Source organism: Dinoponera quadriceps, unplaced genomic scaffold, assembly GCF_001313825.1.
Source record: "Dinoponera quadriceps isolate SergipeBrazil2010 unplaced genomic scaffold, ASM131382v1 scaffold1565, whole genome shotgun sequence".
NCBI classification, from domain to species: Eukaryota; Metazoa; Arthropoda; class Insecta; order Hymenoptera; family Formicidae; genus Dinoponera; species Dinoponera quadriceps.
Genome location: NW_014556124.1, coordinates 2163700 through 2182728, shown reverse-complemented (window position 1 = coordinate 2182728; position 19029 = coordinate 2163700). Strand labels below are relative to the sequence as shown.

Here is a 19029-nt window from a genome sequence, read left to right as displayed (position 1 = left end):
ATTTTACTAAGATAATTTGTATATCAATCTTGTTGATCTGTCACTCCTACCAAGAAAAAATGGAACTTTTTTTTCTACCTGAGACTAGTGGAACACATTATTTATGGACATATCGACAAACATTTCTAGAGATGTCAGTAAATATACACATCCACACACACACACACACAATATATACATACCATATATTTGACAATATATTTTACAATTTATTACATATTTATCACATATTTGTACTTCACACATACACACACATGCGTGTACGTCGTTGAAATGTATTATTGTTTTTTGAAATGTATTATTATTATTATTATTATTATTGCGTTATATACTCAACCATACATTATAGTTAGCTTATAAATAATAAAAAAAAAAGAATTACTTATTAGAATGGAATTCTCATTAATGAAAACAAATTATCTTCCCGTGGAGATGAAATATGTAACTATATTTTTATATGTTTTATATTACAAAATGAAACTTAATATATTTATAAAAATTATTGAGTCTTTTATATATTTAAATATAAGTAGTCTTTTCTTCTGCATATATTTTAAGCTGTTTTCTGGAATGTACATTGCATATATAAAATATTAGATGTATGAATATTACAAATTTAATCAATATTGCTAGGTTTCATCCGCAATAACCAAATATCATTATAAGCAAGGAGAAAAGATGTCAAATACATGCGAAGATATTAGAGTTATTGCAATAGATCTGATACATACGATGGAAGTTGAGTTAAATATGAGAAATCATTTAATTTGAAATTTTCCTTATTTCTGTAAGAAAAAAACAACTTATAAAAATAAACGGGTACAAGATTTTAATGTCGTAGTACTTTTGCATTTTGGGCATTCCTTGGATCTACGAAGATGCACTTTTAAGCATGATGCGCAATATAAATGTCCACAAGGAGTAGTAATTGGTTTTAACTTGGAACATAATAGTTCTAAGCATATCGGGCATATTAAGGGCACTGCTTTTCCATTATCTGATTCAGTTACATAAGGTTTATCATCATCAGGAATACAAATTGTGTCATCAAGACTCACGATTTCTCCCATGTGTGTAGTATTGTTGGATTTTGTCTTTCCACTAATAGATACAAAACAACCTTGTTTGTAGATATTTGTAATTGAAAAATTAATCTTAAAAAAACATATATATATGTCTCTATCTTTTGTTAAGAAATAAATTAAATTAAATTAATATGTACGAACGTTTTATCACTGTGTGACACACTTCTTTTACATGTAGAAATATGATTTGAGTCTGTTGGAATATTGTAACCACTTGTAAATACATCGTTCAAACTTCTCCTACATATGTACGATTCAGGTCTAATTCTCATTGGTGACTCGTTCGTCAAATCAATAATATCAATTGGGGGGAATGATGAAGTAGTTGTAGTTTGGTCTTCTTGATTATTATCTGTCATAATCAGGTATCACCTAAAAAAATTTTCTATATTGAAATTATAATAGTTTTTGTCTCTGCTTCCTTTTCTGATTATTAGAAGTATTAGATTAGATTAGTAGATTATTAGAAAGAAATAAGAAATTCGCAAAATTGGATAAAATTATTTATCTTATGTAAAAATTAATGTTGTTCATAATGAACAGAATATATATACATGATGCATTGTAAAGTTACAGAAAAAAACATACAATTTATGATTGTCACAAAAAGCGAGTTTTATAAGACGTACATACTTAATTATTTATCATTAACATACATTAAATATTTTTTCAAAAACTATTAATTATTTGTAATTACCCTTCGTTTATTGAAATAACCGTCAGTTATCAGTCACAATCGACAAAAATCGACTGCTGATCGACATATAATAAAGCGACTAAATACGGATGAATTTTAAATATTTATAAATTTTTAGAACAATTTATATATAAATTATTATTTGTGCAATATACACGTGTTCATATATCTCACAATACGAAAATTTAACGTATTCAATATTCGAATCTATAGTGTTCTTACTCTGACAAAAAGAAGTAAAGCTAATTTCATGAAATATAAAAATATTTGATTAATATTATGCTCACTTCGGATTATGAAGGTTAGGCAAACATTCATCAACTGAAAAATCTCCGATGCAAGTCGCCAACGTTATGAACTCGAAGTCGAGGTGTAGCTTAAACGTGGTCTATAGTAGGAATAAATTTAATAAGCAAGAGTAAGAAATTAACCAATCATTGATTGTTCTCCTTACATTCGAATATATGATTATTCAATTTTTTATTCTTATTTCTTCGATTATTTCAACGACAAGTTAAAGCGTAATCTACAATGGGCATTAGAAGTATGTTCATAAGAAGTAAAAATAAGAAATTTATCAAATTCAATCATATTCGAATTTAAAGAGAATAATCGACTATGATTGGTTAATTTCTTACTCTTATATTTAAGACCATCTTAAGTTCATCTTCAGTTTATGCTTCATAGCCAATAAAATGTGCCATACATCATCTGATGATAAACTTAAGACCGCCTTATATATAAGATACGACTATGAATACCAGTCCAAAAAATATCGATGTTTGCTCATTAATGCCCATACCAGACTATTAGGATTAGAATTGAGATTCGATTGAAATTTAACCAATCAGAGCAAAATTAATTAAATTCAAGTTTAGTGAATCTTGCTTTGATTGGCCAAATTTTAAGTCAATCTCATTTCCAATCCATAGTCTGATATTTTAAGGATGCGTCGTTCGAGTTTGTCGGATATACTGATTGGCTGTCGGATAGGGAATTTCTAGAGTCCCTAACATTTTCTCTAGATGTAATACCATCTTCAATGAACGAACATCAATGGCTTTTTCTCTATACGTGAACATATCTAGATATATTATGTTATGGGTTTGGCATTGATAGAGGTTCTGCGCATGAGTTCTACGTATGGGTTCTGCGCATAAGTTTTCACGGCTAGGTTCCGCAACTAGTTTTCGCGTTTAGATGTCTCGTTTTTTTTAGGTTTTGCGATTTTTCAAGTTTCATGATTGAGGTCCGCTATTTTTTAGTTCTCTCGATTTTTTTTAAATTTAGCGATTTTTTAGGTTTCGCGTTTTCTTTAGGTTTTGTTTTTTTAAGTTTCCTTTTTTTACGTTTCGCATTTTTTTAGGTTTCTTGATTTTTTTGTTTCACGCAATCTAGATTAGGTATCTAGATTAGGTTTTGCCGTTAGATTTGCGGCTAGGTTGCGCGCATAGATTCTGCGGATTTTGCACTACATGCTGTTGCACTGTGAAAACGAACAGCGTTGCTGACGTCATTCTCGATAAAAAGAATGCTTTAGTGTAAACTCCTTGCACTGGTGTGCACTGGTTCAGAAAGTACTTCGAAAACGAACAAACCTCAGAACTGTGCGAGAAAGAGAGAGAGAGGTTAAGAATGCACTGACGACTGCATTTACTGTCAGTTTATTGTGTGAATAATTGACTAATTAATTTACAGAAATAAACACGCTTGACGTAAAATTGATTACTGAACTAAAAAAATTCTTTAAAATGTCAAATACTAAGGAGAAAGATGAAGAAAAACCTGTAGTAGCGAAAACAGCTGTAGATCTGCAAAGGTTAAAGCTCGTGAAATTGATGAAAAACATAGTAAGTACCAATTCCTAATCGCTCTTAAACCTTCTTCAAATTTAAATATTTATCAACCGTTCTAAGATACGATGAGGATAATTTACGCTTCAATTACGTATGTACAGGATAAGCCAATCATACTACCAGAACGTCCTAAGGCCAAGAATACACCATCTGTACCAGAATTTGTTCGCAATGTTATGGGTAGCAGCGCTGGAGCTGGCAGTGGAGAGTTTCACGTATATAGGCATTTACGACGCAAGGAATATGCACGGCAAAAGTTTATTCAAGAAAAGGCACATAAGGTAACTCTTGCAAAGGCAACACAAGTATGTACAATATCATGTACAAAGATTTTCTGTATCTTTCAAGATATTGATTTTTGCAAAAATTACAGGAGTTCTTGGATGCTGAATATCATCAGAAACTGGAGGAAAATAAGAAAGTGGCAGATGAGGTAACAGCAAAAAAACGAGCTAAGAGATTGAAGAAAAAGCAAGGACGTAAGCAGAAGAAACAAATGAGAACTACGAAGGAAGATAACACTGCCACGGATGAAAGACACAGTGAAGAAGATAGTTCGGACGAGAATGAGGAGATTAGTGAGAGACATGAAAATGATAGAGGAAACATTCAGAATTGTTCTAAAGATGCATCTACTGTCCAAGATGGATCAAAGACAACAGACGAGAGTCAAGAAGATGCGTCAAAAGTATCTGTTGAAGTAACAAGTGAGAACAGTCAATGTGAAAATGGAACGTGACAATACATATCGATATTCTGGCTTGTTAGACTAAAAATTTGATGATACATGTAACCAGTAAGTTTGATCCTACAATTAGATGATATCATGCTATCACATACTGTTATGGTACAAGTTTCATATTACATTTTACAAATAAATGAGTAAAATTATATCAAAATATGAATTGAAAATCAGGCTTTTACTATAAATTCGTATATATACCTCTTTTTATTGAAAAGAATCATCAATAATTGTTGCCAAAAACGTTAGTCAGGAGATATATCTTACTTTTCATTTTCTTTTCTTTACTAGGTTTTATAAACTCATATTAGATGTTGCGACATCTAAATTGTCATAGCGATTAGTTCTTTCAAATATATTCGCCAAGGATTGAGCGATTTGACGGTTCTCGACGCATTGCGTATTTTTCGCATGCTGCTCCAATTGGGCTCTCGCTTTGATTAAATCCCCCAGTTTTTCGGGCAACACAGTTTCCTACGAACGAGACACTTGATGTATGTACATATGTATATTAATCTATTTTGTAAGATTAATATTCTAATCTTCTCGTAATTATATTTCACGTAACACGCACTATACCTGAAACTGTTTCATGACATTAGAAATCTCCTCGACGTGATCGCCAATTTCCACCCAAAGATTTTGCAGCTCGGATTCTTCTGTGCAAGCGGCAACGTGACTGAGAGTAAGACATAGCTGAAAAATATACTTTGAGTTTGATTGCACGAACGATAACGATATCAGAGAAATGTGTCGGCCAGTTTACTCACTTGTTGAATCAGCGCATCTTGGTGTGAATATTCCACATAACTCGGAACGTGCTGAGCATTCTCAAATGCTAAAATGACGCTTTTCCACAACATCACGGTGTACTCACCGTAATAATTACACGAGGACAGCGCCCATGCGGCGTTAGTGCGAACTTTGAAATTGAGACTGTGACATATCAAATTGGCGAGCACCGGAAATATTTTGACCTGCAAAGATATCTGCTTGTATATCTCAACGAAGCGAACTCATCCGCTGATATACTTTTAAATGCGCACGTACCTTCCAAGAAGGCGGCAGTATCGTATCTGGATTGTGACCTAAAACTAGTCCGAGAGCTCGGCAAGCGTTCCATCGTACCTAAGTCAACGTAAATGCGCGATTCATCTGTTATCACATCGGGCAAGGAATACTTATTTAGCGTGTGTTGTTATTTACACTGGAAAAATTAAATTCTACGCGAAAAAAAAAAGGAAAATTTTTTTCTTGGAAAAACTTCACAGTCGGCTCATAGAACGAATGCGGCGCTACGATGCACGATAAAAAACAGACACGATGCTAATCTTTGTATCGGTAGGCCGCGAACTTTTCAAATCGTATGTCGAGATTTACTTACTTTCATATCGTTTCTCAAAGATGCGCAACTGATAAGTGCGTTTAATCCCAATGTCGTATCGAAGAGTATGTGCTTCTCCGAACACAGATATAAGATAGTCCCGATCGCTCTAACAGCGTTGCATTTCACCTTGTCGTTGTCTTGTGCAGCCTTTACGCACACCTGATACAATTCGGGCAACAGAGCCTTCAGGGGCAATGGATCTTTTTCTTCGTGCTGCCTGGAAAAAAAGTAGATTTCTACAGAAAGAACTGTATGATTTGTATACCGCGAGGAAGAGGGCACACATTCGTGTCTGATGAAAGAAAGCGGCGGACAAACTTTTGCCTGGAGAGGCAGTCACACAGGTTCGCCAATGCCCAAGCGCTCTTGACGCGAACGCCGAGATTTTTGTCATTGAAGGTCAAGAAAACTCCGTGGGCCAGATCCATGAGGAAACCAGTGTCGTCCTCTAACGCCGACAGAGTCACCAACATCCCCAACGCGCGTAATCCGGCTGCCCTCACGGCGCTCTCCTCATCGCGAACTGCTCCGATCAGTATCGTTATTACTAGCACAGTCCTTTGTCTCTAGAAATGTAGTGATTATATTTTAGCTAACTTTTACGTAAAAATATATTCATAATAAAAAAAATAAATAAAATATAAAAACATGAATAATGTAAAGTAATGTGGAAACTCGAACAATGATACATGCTTTTCACCAACACTTACCGACAGTTGCGTGAACACATTCCCGTCGATGCTACCTAGGCAATCGCAAGCAGCCTCTCGCAGTATCGTGTGCGACGATTGGACGAGTGATATCATAGACTCGAATATAATATTCCAGAATAATGTGCCGTTGCTATGATAGGCCTCGGTATTCACGAGGCAGTCGGACATGATCTCCAAGACCCGGCATGCGTGTAACACCACTTGACTCTCCGGCTCCTCCATAACGGAGATCAACGTTGTGGTCACTTTCTCCAGATGAGGAAACACAAGGTTGCCCGTGTTAAACGCCAGCCTCCCCATGAGTTTTAAAGACTGAAGTCGCACCGGTGTACTGATCGTCTGCGAAATGAAAAGGATATATATTGGCAAGGAATATCTCTATTGTCAATCCGATCGTCAACATCTGCGATCGTGAACTCTTGGCTTAAAAAAGCCGGCCACGGCACCTTATTGGATATATTTTCTAGGCAAACGCGAACCAGCAGACCAATTCTCTCGTCTTTAAACGTCTTGACCTCGTTAGAGCTGACCACCGAGCTATCAACGCACACATCTTCGATGTCTATCTCTTCCTCCTCCGTCCCGGTGTCGCTGGTGCAACCAGCATTGAGCTGTAATTTTTCTGACTCTGTATCGCATACAGACTGCTTAGCTAATATATTCGAGATCTCCGGAGTGATCGGTTCGCACGAGGCGAATGCTTCGAAAACGGACAACGCTGCAACTCGCACGGTCGGGTCTGTAAAGATTTTTTTTTACACGTTTGATGTAACGATAAAATGCAATACACTAAAAGTCATATGGAATAAACAGGATGAGGAAAAAATACCGGGACCCCCGGAAATATCTCGAAAAATATCAATTTGATAGAAATGATAGTTGTACCTTTGTGAAATATGTGCGGCCTACAATTCCTGACCAATTTGTTGACCAACCCGGACTTCAGCCGTTCGTACGGCGTGCCATGCACGAGAGCCGCGGCGCATTTCAACGCGTGTGTCAAGACGGCCACGTTTTTCTCGGCGAACAAGACCAACGATAAGGTGAAGTGCAGTTCTTTGACCATCAGACATACTGTGCCGAAAAACGTGATGAAGGAAGTATGATTGGTGTCCTCGGCGTGTATCAAGAACGGTCTGGCACCCATCAGTAATTCGGTCAGTGTACTTAGTACGTTCAGTCGGACCTTCGATACAGGCTCCACCAATATGCTTCTCGTCAACACTCGTGCGTCATTTCGTGAGCCGGTAGCGACAATCTGCGGCCAGTAACCGAAGATTTCTTTGCTCTGAGTGAACTTCGTGAGTGCCTGCAGCAAACACACAGCTCCCAGTCTCACTTTAGAATCGACGGAATGGACGGAATTGTTGCCTTCCGTGTCCGATGTGTCCGAGTCGCTGGAGTATCTGGAGATACCGGTGTGTTCCGAAAGAGCATTACTCTTCGCATCGAACATGATCTTCCTGGCGGCTGCTTTCCTCGGCCTCGCTTTGTGGTTCTTCAGGTTCTTGCATTTCGGAACCTCATGGACGCGTTCCGGCAGGTTCATCGCCGCTGGACGAAGTAATTGCGGCCTAGTGGCCGGATAATCCTTGATACCGTGAAACAAAAATGCCTGCACCATTCCCAGTATCTCCCCAACGAAATCCGGAGTATTGGGGACCTGTTTCGCCAGTATCATGAGATGCAAGATATGCAGACACAAATGTATGACCTGTAAATAACGTGAATCGTTATATATATGCAATAATATATTCCATGTGCATATGATATGATATAACAAATATAATAATCACATACCTTGCTGTAGTAAAGTTTATCATCCTCTCGATATGGCAACAGCAAGAGAATTTTTAAAATAATATCTTTTATCAAAGATAAAAATTCATGCGTACACAAGTAATTACTATTATTTTTGTTTAACACGATTTCTTCTAGACACTCAAGTGCATGAAAGTTGATTTCAGACCATGGATTGCATAAAGGATCTAAGTGTCTTATCAGGAGACCCTTATCCCTGAGTAACAATCGTACGCACTGAAACGAAAAAACAATTGTTTAATTCTAAAGATACAACATATTCATTTGAAGACTAGTTTGTTACAAGAAATATAACTAATGTACCAACATCACCGATATCGCTGGAATATCCAACTTGTAATAAGCCTTTTATAGCAGCCAACACATTAATTTGTGCCAGTGGTTCAGAAAACTCCAAAGCTTCCAAGATCCATCGCTTACAAGCTATCAATGTTCGACCATGGAGCTTAATATTACTTTGTGTTAAATTGTATAGAAATTTGCAGGCGTTCTGGACTAAAGATGTTTCCGCAGGTAGGATATTCATGCAGAGTTGATTCACTAACAACAATACAGCCTGAAAAATAAGTCAAAATTTAATCTTACACATAATAAACACATATACAAAACGCAGCTACGAGTATGATTATTATTGCAAACAATTTATTCTTACATCACTAAAGATAAATATAGATGTTTCTTACATCATTATTTACAACGTCGAGCCACCTATAATCCAGTTCATTGAGATCGCTCAGGCACGCGTTGATTTGCTTCTTGTCACTGAGTTTTGTATTAGTTAACGATAACAATCGATCGATTATTGACAAAAATTTTAACGTAGTATCTCTGACCGTACGACTCACGTGCAACGAGGTCATGATTGCAATCCACGTTGCGATATAATTTTACCATATGTCGAAGAGTACGAGATCAATTTTAACAGTCAACTTGTAATTTGCATCGCCGTCATTATATTGTAACGTCCGGACTTATTTTGGAACATAAATAATACATTAGTATAGATCGGAGGCCGACTTGTCTGATTTCAGACATCACTAGGTTATATATTCATTAGATATAGATATTTTATCCCTATGTTACTAGATGTAAGTACGTGCACATATGTATATTCGCGAACGTTAAATATTATAATTAAAATTATAACGCAGATAACCCATAAACAGAGCGACCCAAAAGCGGAGTCATCACTTTGTTGACCGTCCACATTAGTCACTGATTTTACTACTTTCAAATTTCCCTATATAGTTATCTATCGTGGACGTAACAATAGGTTTGTTCGTTTTCGCTGCACCGCTGAACAAGTGCAATAAGTTGAAGTGAGAAAATATATACTTGTCTCGCTTCAATTAATTGCAGTTCAACGGTGCAGCGAAACGAACAGACCTAATATACATGTTACTCAATTATAAACAATTACAAAAAGAATGCTCGTGTGGGTTAGTGAACGAGGCTTATTTGGATTTATCTCGGCAACGCAGAAGTTCTGGTTTACCGGCTCTGTTTCTTCTTTACCATGTTATGGCTAAAGAAAAAATGCTCATTTACTGAGCCTACCTTATCGACATTAATCTCTTCCTCAAGAAGAAACGCGCGTCCCATATGCAGCAGCCGATAAAGATCCCGCAATTGATTGGCTGATACGATTTGTAAAGTTTGTCACGCCAAATGTGACTCAAAGATGAGGCTAGTCTGCAATCGCAGAATTCCGGTGACATTACGCAAGAACTGTCAGCGGATGTGAAGCTTGGACGACGAAATTTGCGCGCCTTCGCCGAATGACAGTCTGTTCTCGGCCGTGACGGTGGTTGAGGCATGCGAATGTATTGGAGGGAGTGGAACAAAAACACAATTTCGATGTCTAGAACGATAGTGAGTCATCGTGAAAGCGTGAGTTCACCTTAGAACGGGAACGAGATCAGTCACGACAACGAGGAGGAAACGAAGGAAGCGGGCATCATGGAAGTGCTGGATCCCAGCGTCTCCAGAGACGATCAGCCTCTTTGTGTCAACGATTCCTTGGAACGAGGTCCGTTTGCGCAATTATCGTGATACACCCCGCAGTCTTATAGTACCCATTATTTGCGTAATTGCGCTTCCTCCTTCCACGAATGACGATGTTTACCTTCGCCATAATAATAATAACGCGACGCGTTGTTTGAAAACAAATGGATCACTATATGGGGACGAGAATAACTGTTGTCGTTTAAAAGTGATCTGCCGCCCGCTCAAATATTGCGAAAAATATAAATGATGCGAATGTAATTGGGCATTATTTCGCGGATCTGATAACCGTTGATGATTCGTTGAACGAATGACGCGTCAGGAGTCCTTCATTTTCGCGTATAAGAGACGTCAATTTTCGCGTTGAATTTTTCCCGATTGTTTAAATTTATTTTGCACCTTGTTACTTTACATCGTTAAATATAGGTATTTTTGAGTGATCGATCGATTATCATTGAGGAGCTTTAACAGGAAAACTAACATTATTATCAATAATCGTTAGCAGATAATACGATCTATAATCTTTGTTGTCAGTATATATATAGTCAGTATATATAATTTACAGCAATGTTCTTTCAGTTAATTCGTCGCAGATACCGACTGATACCAAATCATGCGTCAAAGCACGCCACACATTGGGTTTCCTGGGTTTCCTTGGATTTGCCCTAGTATACGCTATGAGGGTCAATTTATCAGTAGCCATTGTTTCCATGGTTAATCAAACAGCAATACCACATACTGAAGACAATGATACCAGTGATGTCTGTCCCAAAATCAAGCCGACAAATGGGACTTTCATACCGGTAAAACCATTATTATAAAAAAAAATATAATAAAAAAATATATAAAATATGATTCGCTGGATTTCAATATTGCATTACTTTTAAACCTTATGATCTGAGTACGAGTGAAATCTATTCCATTATGCCATTGTGATATGAGTATCACCTCATTATTACTCATCCACAGATTTATCTCGCACATGTGTGACTAAGTTATATAAACACAACTAACACGTGTATACATTCCTATACGTGTAGTTGATAATAGTCTTCTCTCCACCGATATATACATGTTACATATATATATATATACATAGGCTGAGGGTGATAACTATTGTCACCTTGAATATCTTCGGAATTACGAGAATAAGAGAGAAATTTATCTAACACAAATTATACAATACAGAAGCATATCTTATAATAATGACACTGTTTTTCTAAATGGATTCTAAATCGCTTCTAAATTTTCTAAATCGCTTCAAATATCTGAAGGTTACTTTTGTTCTTTCAAGTAGAATTATATAAGTTTTCTCAAAGCAAATCGATTTCCCTGTTCATTCTGCGTGCAAAAGTACCAAAATAAGATCATCGAAAAGTGAATACTTTACGAGATATTTTACAGAAACGACCGTTTCTGTAACTGTGTAATTTCTGTCGGGCAAATTTTCCTCTTACTCTCATAATTTCGAAGATATTCAAAGGTGGCAATAATTAATGCCTCAACCTGTATATATTTGCCTTCATTTTATATCACGGTTCCGTTCATTCTGCGATTCTATTTTCTTTTCGCATTGTTTTTATCATTGAAAATTCATTTTATCGATTCCAGAGCGCGGGGGAATTTGCCTGGGACGAGAAGACTCAGGGCATCATACTGGGTGCTTTCTTTCTCGGTTATGTGACCACCAACGTCCCGGGCGGCAGGATGGCCGAGAAAATGGGCGGCAAGTTAATTTATGGTCTCGGGGTGTTTCTCACCGCTGTTTTGACTGTGATAAGCCCTTTCGCCGCATATTGGGGCCTGGTACCGTTCCTAGTAGTGCGAGTTGCAGAAGGATTTACCGAGGTGAATGTTTCTCTCTCTCTCTCTCTCCCTCTCTTTCTCTCTCTCTCTCTGAAACGTATATACAGCAATAATTATCTCATCAACGTATTGTGTACGTAGGGCGTAACATTTCCCGCAATGCATAGTATGCTAGCGCATTGGGTACCACCGTTAGAGAGAAGTAAATTCGCTGCTCTAGTATACGCAGGTAACTCTACAGTCTCTCCTTTTTCTTTCTCAATAATTTTTATTGAAGAATTTTATTAAATTTTATTTTATTTTATCAGATAATTTTTATAAAATTATTAATACTTTTGCAAAATATAAACCGCCCATCCCTGGTATTTACCGTTCAGACGGCTCACCGGCTTGGATATTAACAGATGTTCTCTCGATATTCCTTTCAGGCGCAAACTTTGGCACTGTCGTGTCGCTACCGGTAAGCGGCTGGCTGTGCTCTTTGGAATTATGGGGCGGCTGGCCCCTCGCATTTTACTTATTTGGTGGACTCGGTATTCTGTGGTACGTATTCTGGCTGATATTCATATACGACACTCCGGCGCAGCACGCAACGATCGATCCTTCCGAGAAGGCCTACATCGAAGCCTGTGTTGAAAAGAAAGACGAGGTCGGTATCGCTCTCAGGGCTCGGCTCCCTCCATTAGCCGAGGCTTAATATGTTAACTCGCTTGTACAAAAGAATCGTGTTAATGAATCCGACTCGGGTAAATGAGCGGGTAATCCTTACGATAGGACGACGACCCGGGAGTACCTTGGCTATCCGTCTTCAAGTCTCTACCGATGTGGGCGATCACTATCACGCAGTGCGGGCAATCCTGGGCATTCTACACTCTCCTGACCGAGCTGCCGACGTACATGGACAAGATTTTGCATTTGAACGTGCAGCAGGACGCCTTTCTGTCGGCGCTGCCTTATCTGAGCGCATGGCTGGTGGGCCTTGGCATATCGAGCTTCGCGGACGCCCTCCTCGCGCGTAACATGATATCGCCGTTGGCTTCGTTCAAACTTTGGAACACGGTCGCTTCGTTGGGGCCCAGTCTCAGTTTCATCGGTGCTATTTGGGCCAGATGCGATCGCATGACAGTGATGATGATGCTCGCCGTCTTGGGTTCCCTTCAGGGTGCGGTTTACGCCGGAAATCAGATGAATCATATCGCACTGGCGCCGCGCTACGCCGGCACTTTGTACGGGCTGACTAATGCCGCGGCGAACGCGTGCGGCTTCCTCGCGCCGTATGTGATCGGCAGTATAGTACAGGGACATGTTAGTACTTCTTTACATGCGTATATCTTTAGTTAAGGAAGATCTTTCATTTCGAACGGTCTCGGAAGAGACACGCGCATCTTCCTAACAATCGTCTTTCTTCGTATCGTTGCAGCAAACACTCGCACGCTGGCACACAGTTTTCTGGATGGCAGCTGGGATAAACATGGCCACCAATTGCTTCTACCTGATGTTCGCTTCAGCCACCGAACAACCATGGAGCAAAGGCGGCAGTTGATGACAATGCCGCATTAGACGCGCGATATTGAACGTGGAAAATAATATTCTCTTTAATCATGTTGCACATAGTACATTTTAATTCGGCTTTCTTCAAGAATTCGCAGCTCACCTCTCTCTCGTGTGTGATATTCGGTGTTCAGATATCGCCGAGATCATTAATTTAATTGATTTGACGTACTGATTTCTCGACTTGAAGTTTTTGTCTAGTACGCATGATTGAGCGAAATATGATAATGACGAGTGGAATTGAATTTCGACGTTATCAAGTCGAGTGCTGATACACACGCTATAGATATACGTCGATGAATATGGCTCTCTGCGTCAAACAATTGGAAGTGAACAACGTATCTTCTCCTTCCAGTTGTTTTGTCTGCCTACTGACTTAATTACGTCAGTTATTATATGACGTGCGTAAGTGAAAAAAAACTTTTACATTCCTAGGAACGAATTGGACGAACGAACAAACTGTGATATGAGACGCGATGCATGCGGAGAAATGGTATTTAATTTTTATAGATTTAATTTTAAACACGCCTCGCAATAGTACAACAGACAAAAACTTTAACAGTTGAAATCTGCAATATGTATACGTCATCTTTTTTAGATATTTTATGCGTATAAACATTCTGTACTAGTGACAGAAGTTAAAAAAAAAAAAAGAAAGCAATTGGAATTTGTTACTAATGTACGATGTTATTGGAAATTATATATATTAATATATTTTCCTATTTATAATTTAAAAGAGATATATATTGCCACGTCAATTATTTCGACATAAATTTATTACTTTGAAACGATGTATTACTTATTTATAATGCCAAAGGACGAGTAAGATAGATAGCTTCGATGTATATGTGAAGCTTACTCTAGTGTTGATGTATCATTAACTTATATATTTCTGACAGTAAAACGATGTGTAAATTCAAATAAACGATTTTGTCGTTGAAGAAAAAAATATCTATAATATATACATAATTTGTAGAAATTTTATTCTACATATTTGTAAGAAAAAAAGAGACAAGCAGAGATCATAAGCAATTGTACCTAGTATAACGAAAGCATAACATTAACACATCAAAATATAGCTTTAGCAATTGACAAGATCACTGTTGCTAATCGTAATGATGTGCATTGCATGCGTATTATACATTTTTAATCTGCTTGATAGTATTTTAAGAACGTACAAGGTTTTTGCGTAAACGAACGTTTTAATTTATGAAAAAAAATGTAAGAGAGTAATTCTTACACAGATGATTATACAAGTTTTATCCGAATGTAACGATCACGTTTAATGTGCAATGACCAAGAAGTGTACAATAATAATAATCAATATTGTTTATATATATACAATTTTTCATGGCATTTGTATTTCCCATTCCCTCAATAAATTTTTCACATTAAAATATGCATTGTGCAGTTTCTGTGTAGAGCGGTTTCTCTAAATTTACTGAGATACAATAATCATCAAAATATCCGTTGCCCCGTTGCGTTGACGGGATTTGAAAAACAAAGGATTTGTGAAAAAAAGGAAGGATAAAATTGCATTTACCAATTCATATACGCATTTATCACGTACATGCATTAGTACAAGTCCTAAATTGAAAAGGACGTTAGCTCGAATTTAAGTCGTCTTTTTTTTTAGCGGTAAGCTCGAAGATCATATCTCGCATGCGGCTCAAGTCAGTCAGTTCCGCTTTCATTCTTTGAATGTTCCCCTCTTTCTCCGATATGGTTTGCTCGTACATGTGCAACATTTGCGTCATTTGTTGGAGCTCTTGCTTAAGCGCGGATATATCTCTCTGATTCGTTTCAATCTCTGCTTTCTTCTTCTCTAAAATCTGTAAAGAAAAAAAACACACGAAACATTGAGATTTACATTATTCCTTGCGTTTCCAATGCGCAAAATGTCGTACCTGTTCCTTTTTGCTGAGAGAATCCTTCATCTTTTGCAGAGCTTTATTTAATTCACGATTCATGCTGCTCATATCCGTGGCTTTCGTCTCGGCGGTTAAACGTTCATTATCTAATTCCTGAACTCTCTTGTTTAATGTATCGATTTTATTATTACTGGCCTCCAATTCGTACGTACGTTGCACCAGCCTCTCGTTCAGGTGTTCCACGTTCGCCGATTTTTCCACCACGATTTTTTTCAACGACTCGATCTCCTATACGAAATACAAAACAATTGTGAAAATGATTGCAGTTAAGTAGAAAATTCAAAACAGCTACAGTTGCGTAACAGCGATGGTATGTACGAACCCTTTTTTTTATCAGAAGCGCCTTCTTGGATTGATCCTCCATCTCGCTGAGCCTCCCCGTCAATATAGTTTTTTCAGCTCTCGTCCCTTCCAAACACTGCTGAGTGTCGAACAAGAGTTGATGTAATCTACAAGACTCAGCTACCACTTGCGCCACTCTGTGCTGGAGACTGGTGGCATGATTATTCGCCGCTTCCAGGCTCGATTGCATCGCCCTTTCGGAATGTCTCATTGCTGCTAACTTTAATGAAGTTAGTTGCAACGTACAAATAGCGCCGATACAAAGTGAAGAACGGTGTGTGGAAAAATTGTACCTTGTACTCGTACAATTCCATTACCGCGGATGTCGGGATGTCGACGATCTGATTCGACTCGAAGGCCGATTTCAGCCTGGTCAGGAATGCGTCGAGACGTTCCTCCTGCGCGATCGAGAACAAAGGCGCCATTTCGTTGCCGGTGAAATTTACAGGCGCTTTGTTCGCGACATTTCCCAATACGCTGCTGCTGCTAGTATTCTGCACCAGCACTAATGGTTCTAACTCCTTCATGCAAAGTGCCACCGCGCTAACACTTACCGGACAGACACGTTGTGTTTCACGTAATTGTTCTACATTAAGTTCGGGAAAGGTTTTGACCGCACTTACCATTCCTGTGGGAAACCAACCGAAGATGTCAACTGCAAAACTTTCTGCTTCACCTCGCTATCGCCGGTGAACAATGCCAACGCCATTGTCGTTTGCACTTGTTTCCTACTGAGTAATTCGGAGTACAATGTTAGCCAATTGGAATGATTCGCTGCCAAGTCCGCTGTCAAGGCTAACGCGTGAATGTAAAGATTCATGGAAGCATTCTGCAACATTGGAAATGTATACTCAGCATGATTGTGTAACTACAGGTAGCACAGGTGGCAAATAATACCTGGATGAAGTTTCCAGCCCAGTCCCCGGCGGCGGAGAATTCATTGTTCAGCATGTGACTGAATAACCTGCGCATCTCGTGCTCATTGAACGACTGTGTAATCTTCTTCCTGAGCGGAGGACTCTTGATCATTTCTTGAAACAGTTGCATCAATTCGGCGTGCCTAGTTTCCGTTTCCGCGTTCCTGCTTCCATTCTGCTCGTTAACTCCCTCCGCCGGATTCGTCATGAGCGTGAGGACGGATGGGTCTAACTCTGTTAGAACGTCGATGGACGTTTTGGTACGTCGTGAGTCAATTATCACAGTTCTTATAAGTGCTAAAGCTTTAGAGGACACCTACAGTCAACAGAGGGACTCCGATTAAGTTACTGATAATTTTTTCCTTCCTGTATAAATCTCCAACACTAGAAATCGTATTAGCACGTTAATGAAAGATACGATTGTCGAAATTACACACTTGTTCCACAGGTACCCAAGTCATGGCTGATTTTATGCAAACAGGATATAAAGGAGTTAAGACAGATAACTTCAACTTCACCAACGACAACAGAAACTCCATCATGAGAGCGACGCATTCCGGGTCTGTATCCTCGTCCAAAATAGCTAATATATTCTCTACATCTTTCTGGTAACTAGTCAATAACAAAAATATATAATATGTTTATTATATGCATCACACTGTATGTCATGCGAAGATTTTTTATGCAAATCACTTACTTCGAATATGTAAGCAGCACATTTCGCGAATGTTCGTTTTGTCCGACATCATTGAAGAAGTCGATAATATGCCTCAATAATAAGACATCTTTCTGTCTCATCGCTGTTCTGAGATTGACAAAGGTCAACGACACAAAGTCCAGGATATATTTCTCAGAAATGTTTGTGTTGGTCGGTTCAAGTATAATCAAGAGTTTGCAACATTGCACACTGGTACTGAGATGATCTTGGAGCTTCAGTAACGTTCGAATGAACGCTTTAGTTTTGATGGTTCTCATCAGTGTATACACCGCCGGGAGATTCTTGTAACAGAGATTTACCAGCACTCCTAAGGAAAGTGCGATAATCTCTTCTTCCTTTGATTGTTCGACCCATTGAGTAAGTGTGGAAATTAAATATGGAAGGTGAGCTTCCTGCCACGATATTTTAATTCCATACGTTAACTCCTGAAGTAACTTCAAGACCCTTATTCTCTTTTCAGTTGTCAAATTTACCTATATGTAAAAGAAAAACATTTTTTAATATAATCTTTGTATAATTATAAGATAATTATTCAAGATAATATTAATTAGAGATATTTTTAGAAAAAATATATCTTTTCAAGAAGTTTGTGGTAACAGTCATAGAATACCAGTATTTCTTACCTCGAGTAACCTTGCTACTATCGGAGCAAACTTATAAGTATGAATAAGTGCTTGTCTAGCAGAAACATTCCGACAAGTATTTTGTAGGACATCTATGGCACTCCATATTAAAGTGGACCGTGATCCAAAGGAGTTCATAAGCTCGTATAAGCTCACGTAGAATTCTGCAGCTATACTAGTGCCAGGATCGAATATACTGAGATCCAACGATGCACTTATTACCTGAGAAACACAACTTTAATGTACAAAATATTATACTTCACTAGTGATCACTGTGCAAAATGTGTGTATGTGTGTGTATACATCACTGCAAAATAAAATCACATTAACACCACGTGTTTTTTGTATTTACCCCGAGACTCCTTTGTATATCGGACGTAGCGTTTTCATTGGGATGCTTGCTGTAATCCACAGCCGCCGATATGAACGTTCTCATTTGCTGGTATTTCTCCATTCTTCTTTCCATCCGGGTATTTTGCGACGAGAAAGATTTGACAGATTTTTCCGCACGAATCGAGTACGCGTATATGTATGCGCGCAGCCGGGAAACTCAAGAATTTATCACGAACAGAGACGACGAGCCACACGCTGGGATTCAACGCGCAACGAGAAGAATCGTTCCGTCGAAATCAACATCGAGACTCGCAGCTCGTAGAAAGGTGCATATTGTGATGGCCGGCGACGTAAACGCGTCTCCGCGTCGTAAACAGACCCGTCAAACGGTACGTTGTGTGGCGGACGAACGCCCATTTTTAAAGGCGATTCAAACCGACCAATCATGCGCACCGATCATCGCATGGACCAATCAGACGAACGGAGTCAAGTGTCATTTCCAT

At 38.4% G+C, this 19029-nt stretch overlaps 5 protein-coding genes across 7 annotated transcripts; 2 read left to right on the top strand and 3 right to left on the bottom strand.

Annotated features, from left to right (window-relative positions):
• Positions 1–21: 21 nt before the first annotated feature.
• On the bottom strand, positions 22–2163 carry LOC106746694 (LON peptidase N-terminal domain and RING finger protein 3-like). Of its 3 annotated transcripts, none has more exons than XM_014623510.1 (3): positions 2070–2163; positions 1227–1457; positions 22–1101 (listed from the first exon to the last, which is right to left on the bottom strand). In XM_014623510.1, exons 2-3 carry the CDS (start codon positions 1442–1444, stop codon positions 804–806), a joined length of 516 nt encoding a protein of 171 aa, XP_014478996.1. In that variant the 5' UTR covers positions 1445–1457; positions 2070–2163; the 3' UTR covers positions 22–803. The 3 variants fall into 3 exon arrangements, with proteins under 3 accessions (XP_014478996.1, XP_014478997.1, XP_014478998.1); XM_014623511.1 differs by having other exon boundaries at positions 1227–1470; positions 2070–2159; XM_014623512.1 differs by lacking the exon at positions 2070–2163 and adding an exon at positions 1783–2036.
• Positions 2164–3178: 1015 nt separating this feature from the next.
• Positions 3179–4763, top strand: LOC106746852 (PRKR-interacting protein 1 homolog). Its single transcript, XM_014623942.1, has 5 exons — positions 3179–3410; positions 3481–3632; positions 3740–3919; positions 4012–4434; positions 4672–4763. The coding sequence occupies exons 2-4, from the start codon at positions 3534–3536 to the stop codon at positions 4375–4377; spliced, it is 645 nt and encodes a 214-aa protein (XP_014479428.1). The 5' UTR covers positions 3179–3410; positions 3481–3533; the 3' UTR covers positions 4378–4434; positions 4672–4763.
• LOC106746851 (HEAT repeat-containing protein 6) lies at positions 4533–9271 on the bottom strand. Its single transcript, XM_014623940.1, has 12 exons — positions 8985–9271; positions 8609–8857; positions 8281–8517; positions 7366–8194; positions 6927–7219; positions 6478–6819; positions 6086–6333; positions 5765–5984; positions 5431–5508; positions 5151–5357; positions 4960–5076; positions 4533–4854 (listed from the first exon to the last, which is right to left on the bottom strand). The coding sequence occupies exons 1-12, from the start codon at positions 9159–9161 to the stop codon at positions 4675–4677; spliced, it is 3177 nt and encodes a 1058-aa protein (XP_014479426.1). The 5' UTR covers positions 9162–9271; the 3' UTR covers positions 4533–4674.
• A 703-nt stretch (positions 9272–9974) lies between these two features.
• On the top strand, positions 9975–14347 carry LOC106746751 (sialin). The gene is made up of 7 exons (XM_014623722.1): positions 9975–10330; positions 10885–11108; positions 11917–12153; positions 12253–12340; positions 12540–12760; positions 12886–13416; positions 13532–14347. The coding sequence occupies exons 1-7, from the start codon at positions 10261–10263 to the stop codon at positions 13652–13654; spliced, it is 1494 nt and encodes a 497-aa protein (XP_014479208.1). The 5' UTR covers positions 9975–10260; the 3' UTR covers positions 13655–14347.
• A 144-nt stretch (positions 14348–14491) lies between these two features.
• LOC106746750 lies at positions 14492–18932 on the bottom strand. The gene is made up of 10 exons (XM_014623721.1): positions 18546–18932; positions 18194–18415; positions 17550–18043; positions 17290–17464; positions 16833–17168; positions 16559–16764; positions 16229–16484; positions 15916–16155; positions 15570–15821; positions 14492–15494 (listed from the first exon to the last, which is right to left on the bottom strand). Exons 1-10 carry the CDS (start codon positions 18657–18659, stop codon positions 15267–15269), a joined length of 2523 nt encoding a protein of 840 aa, XP_014479207.1. The 5' UTR covers positions 18660–18932; the 3' UTR covers positions 14492–15266.
• Between the last annotated feature and the right edge of the window lie 97 nt (positions 18933–19029).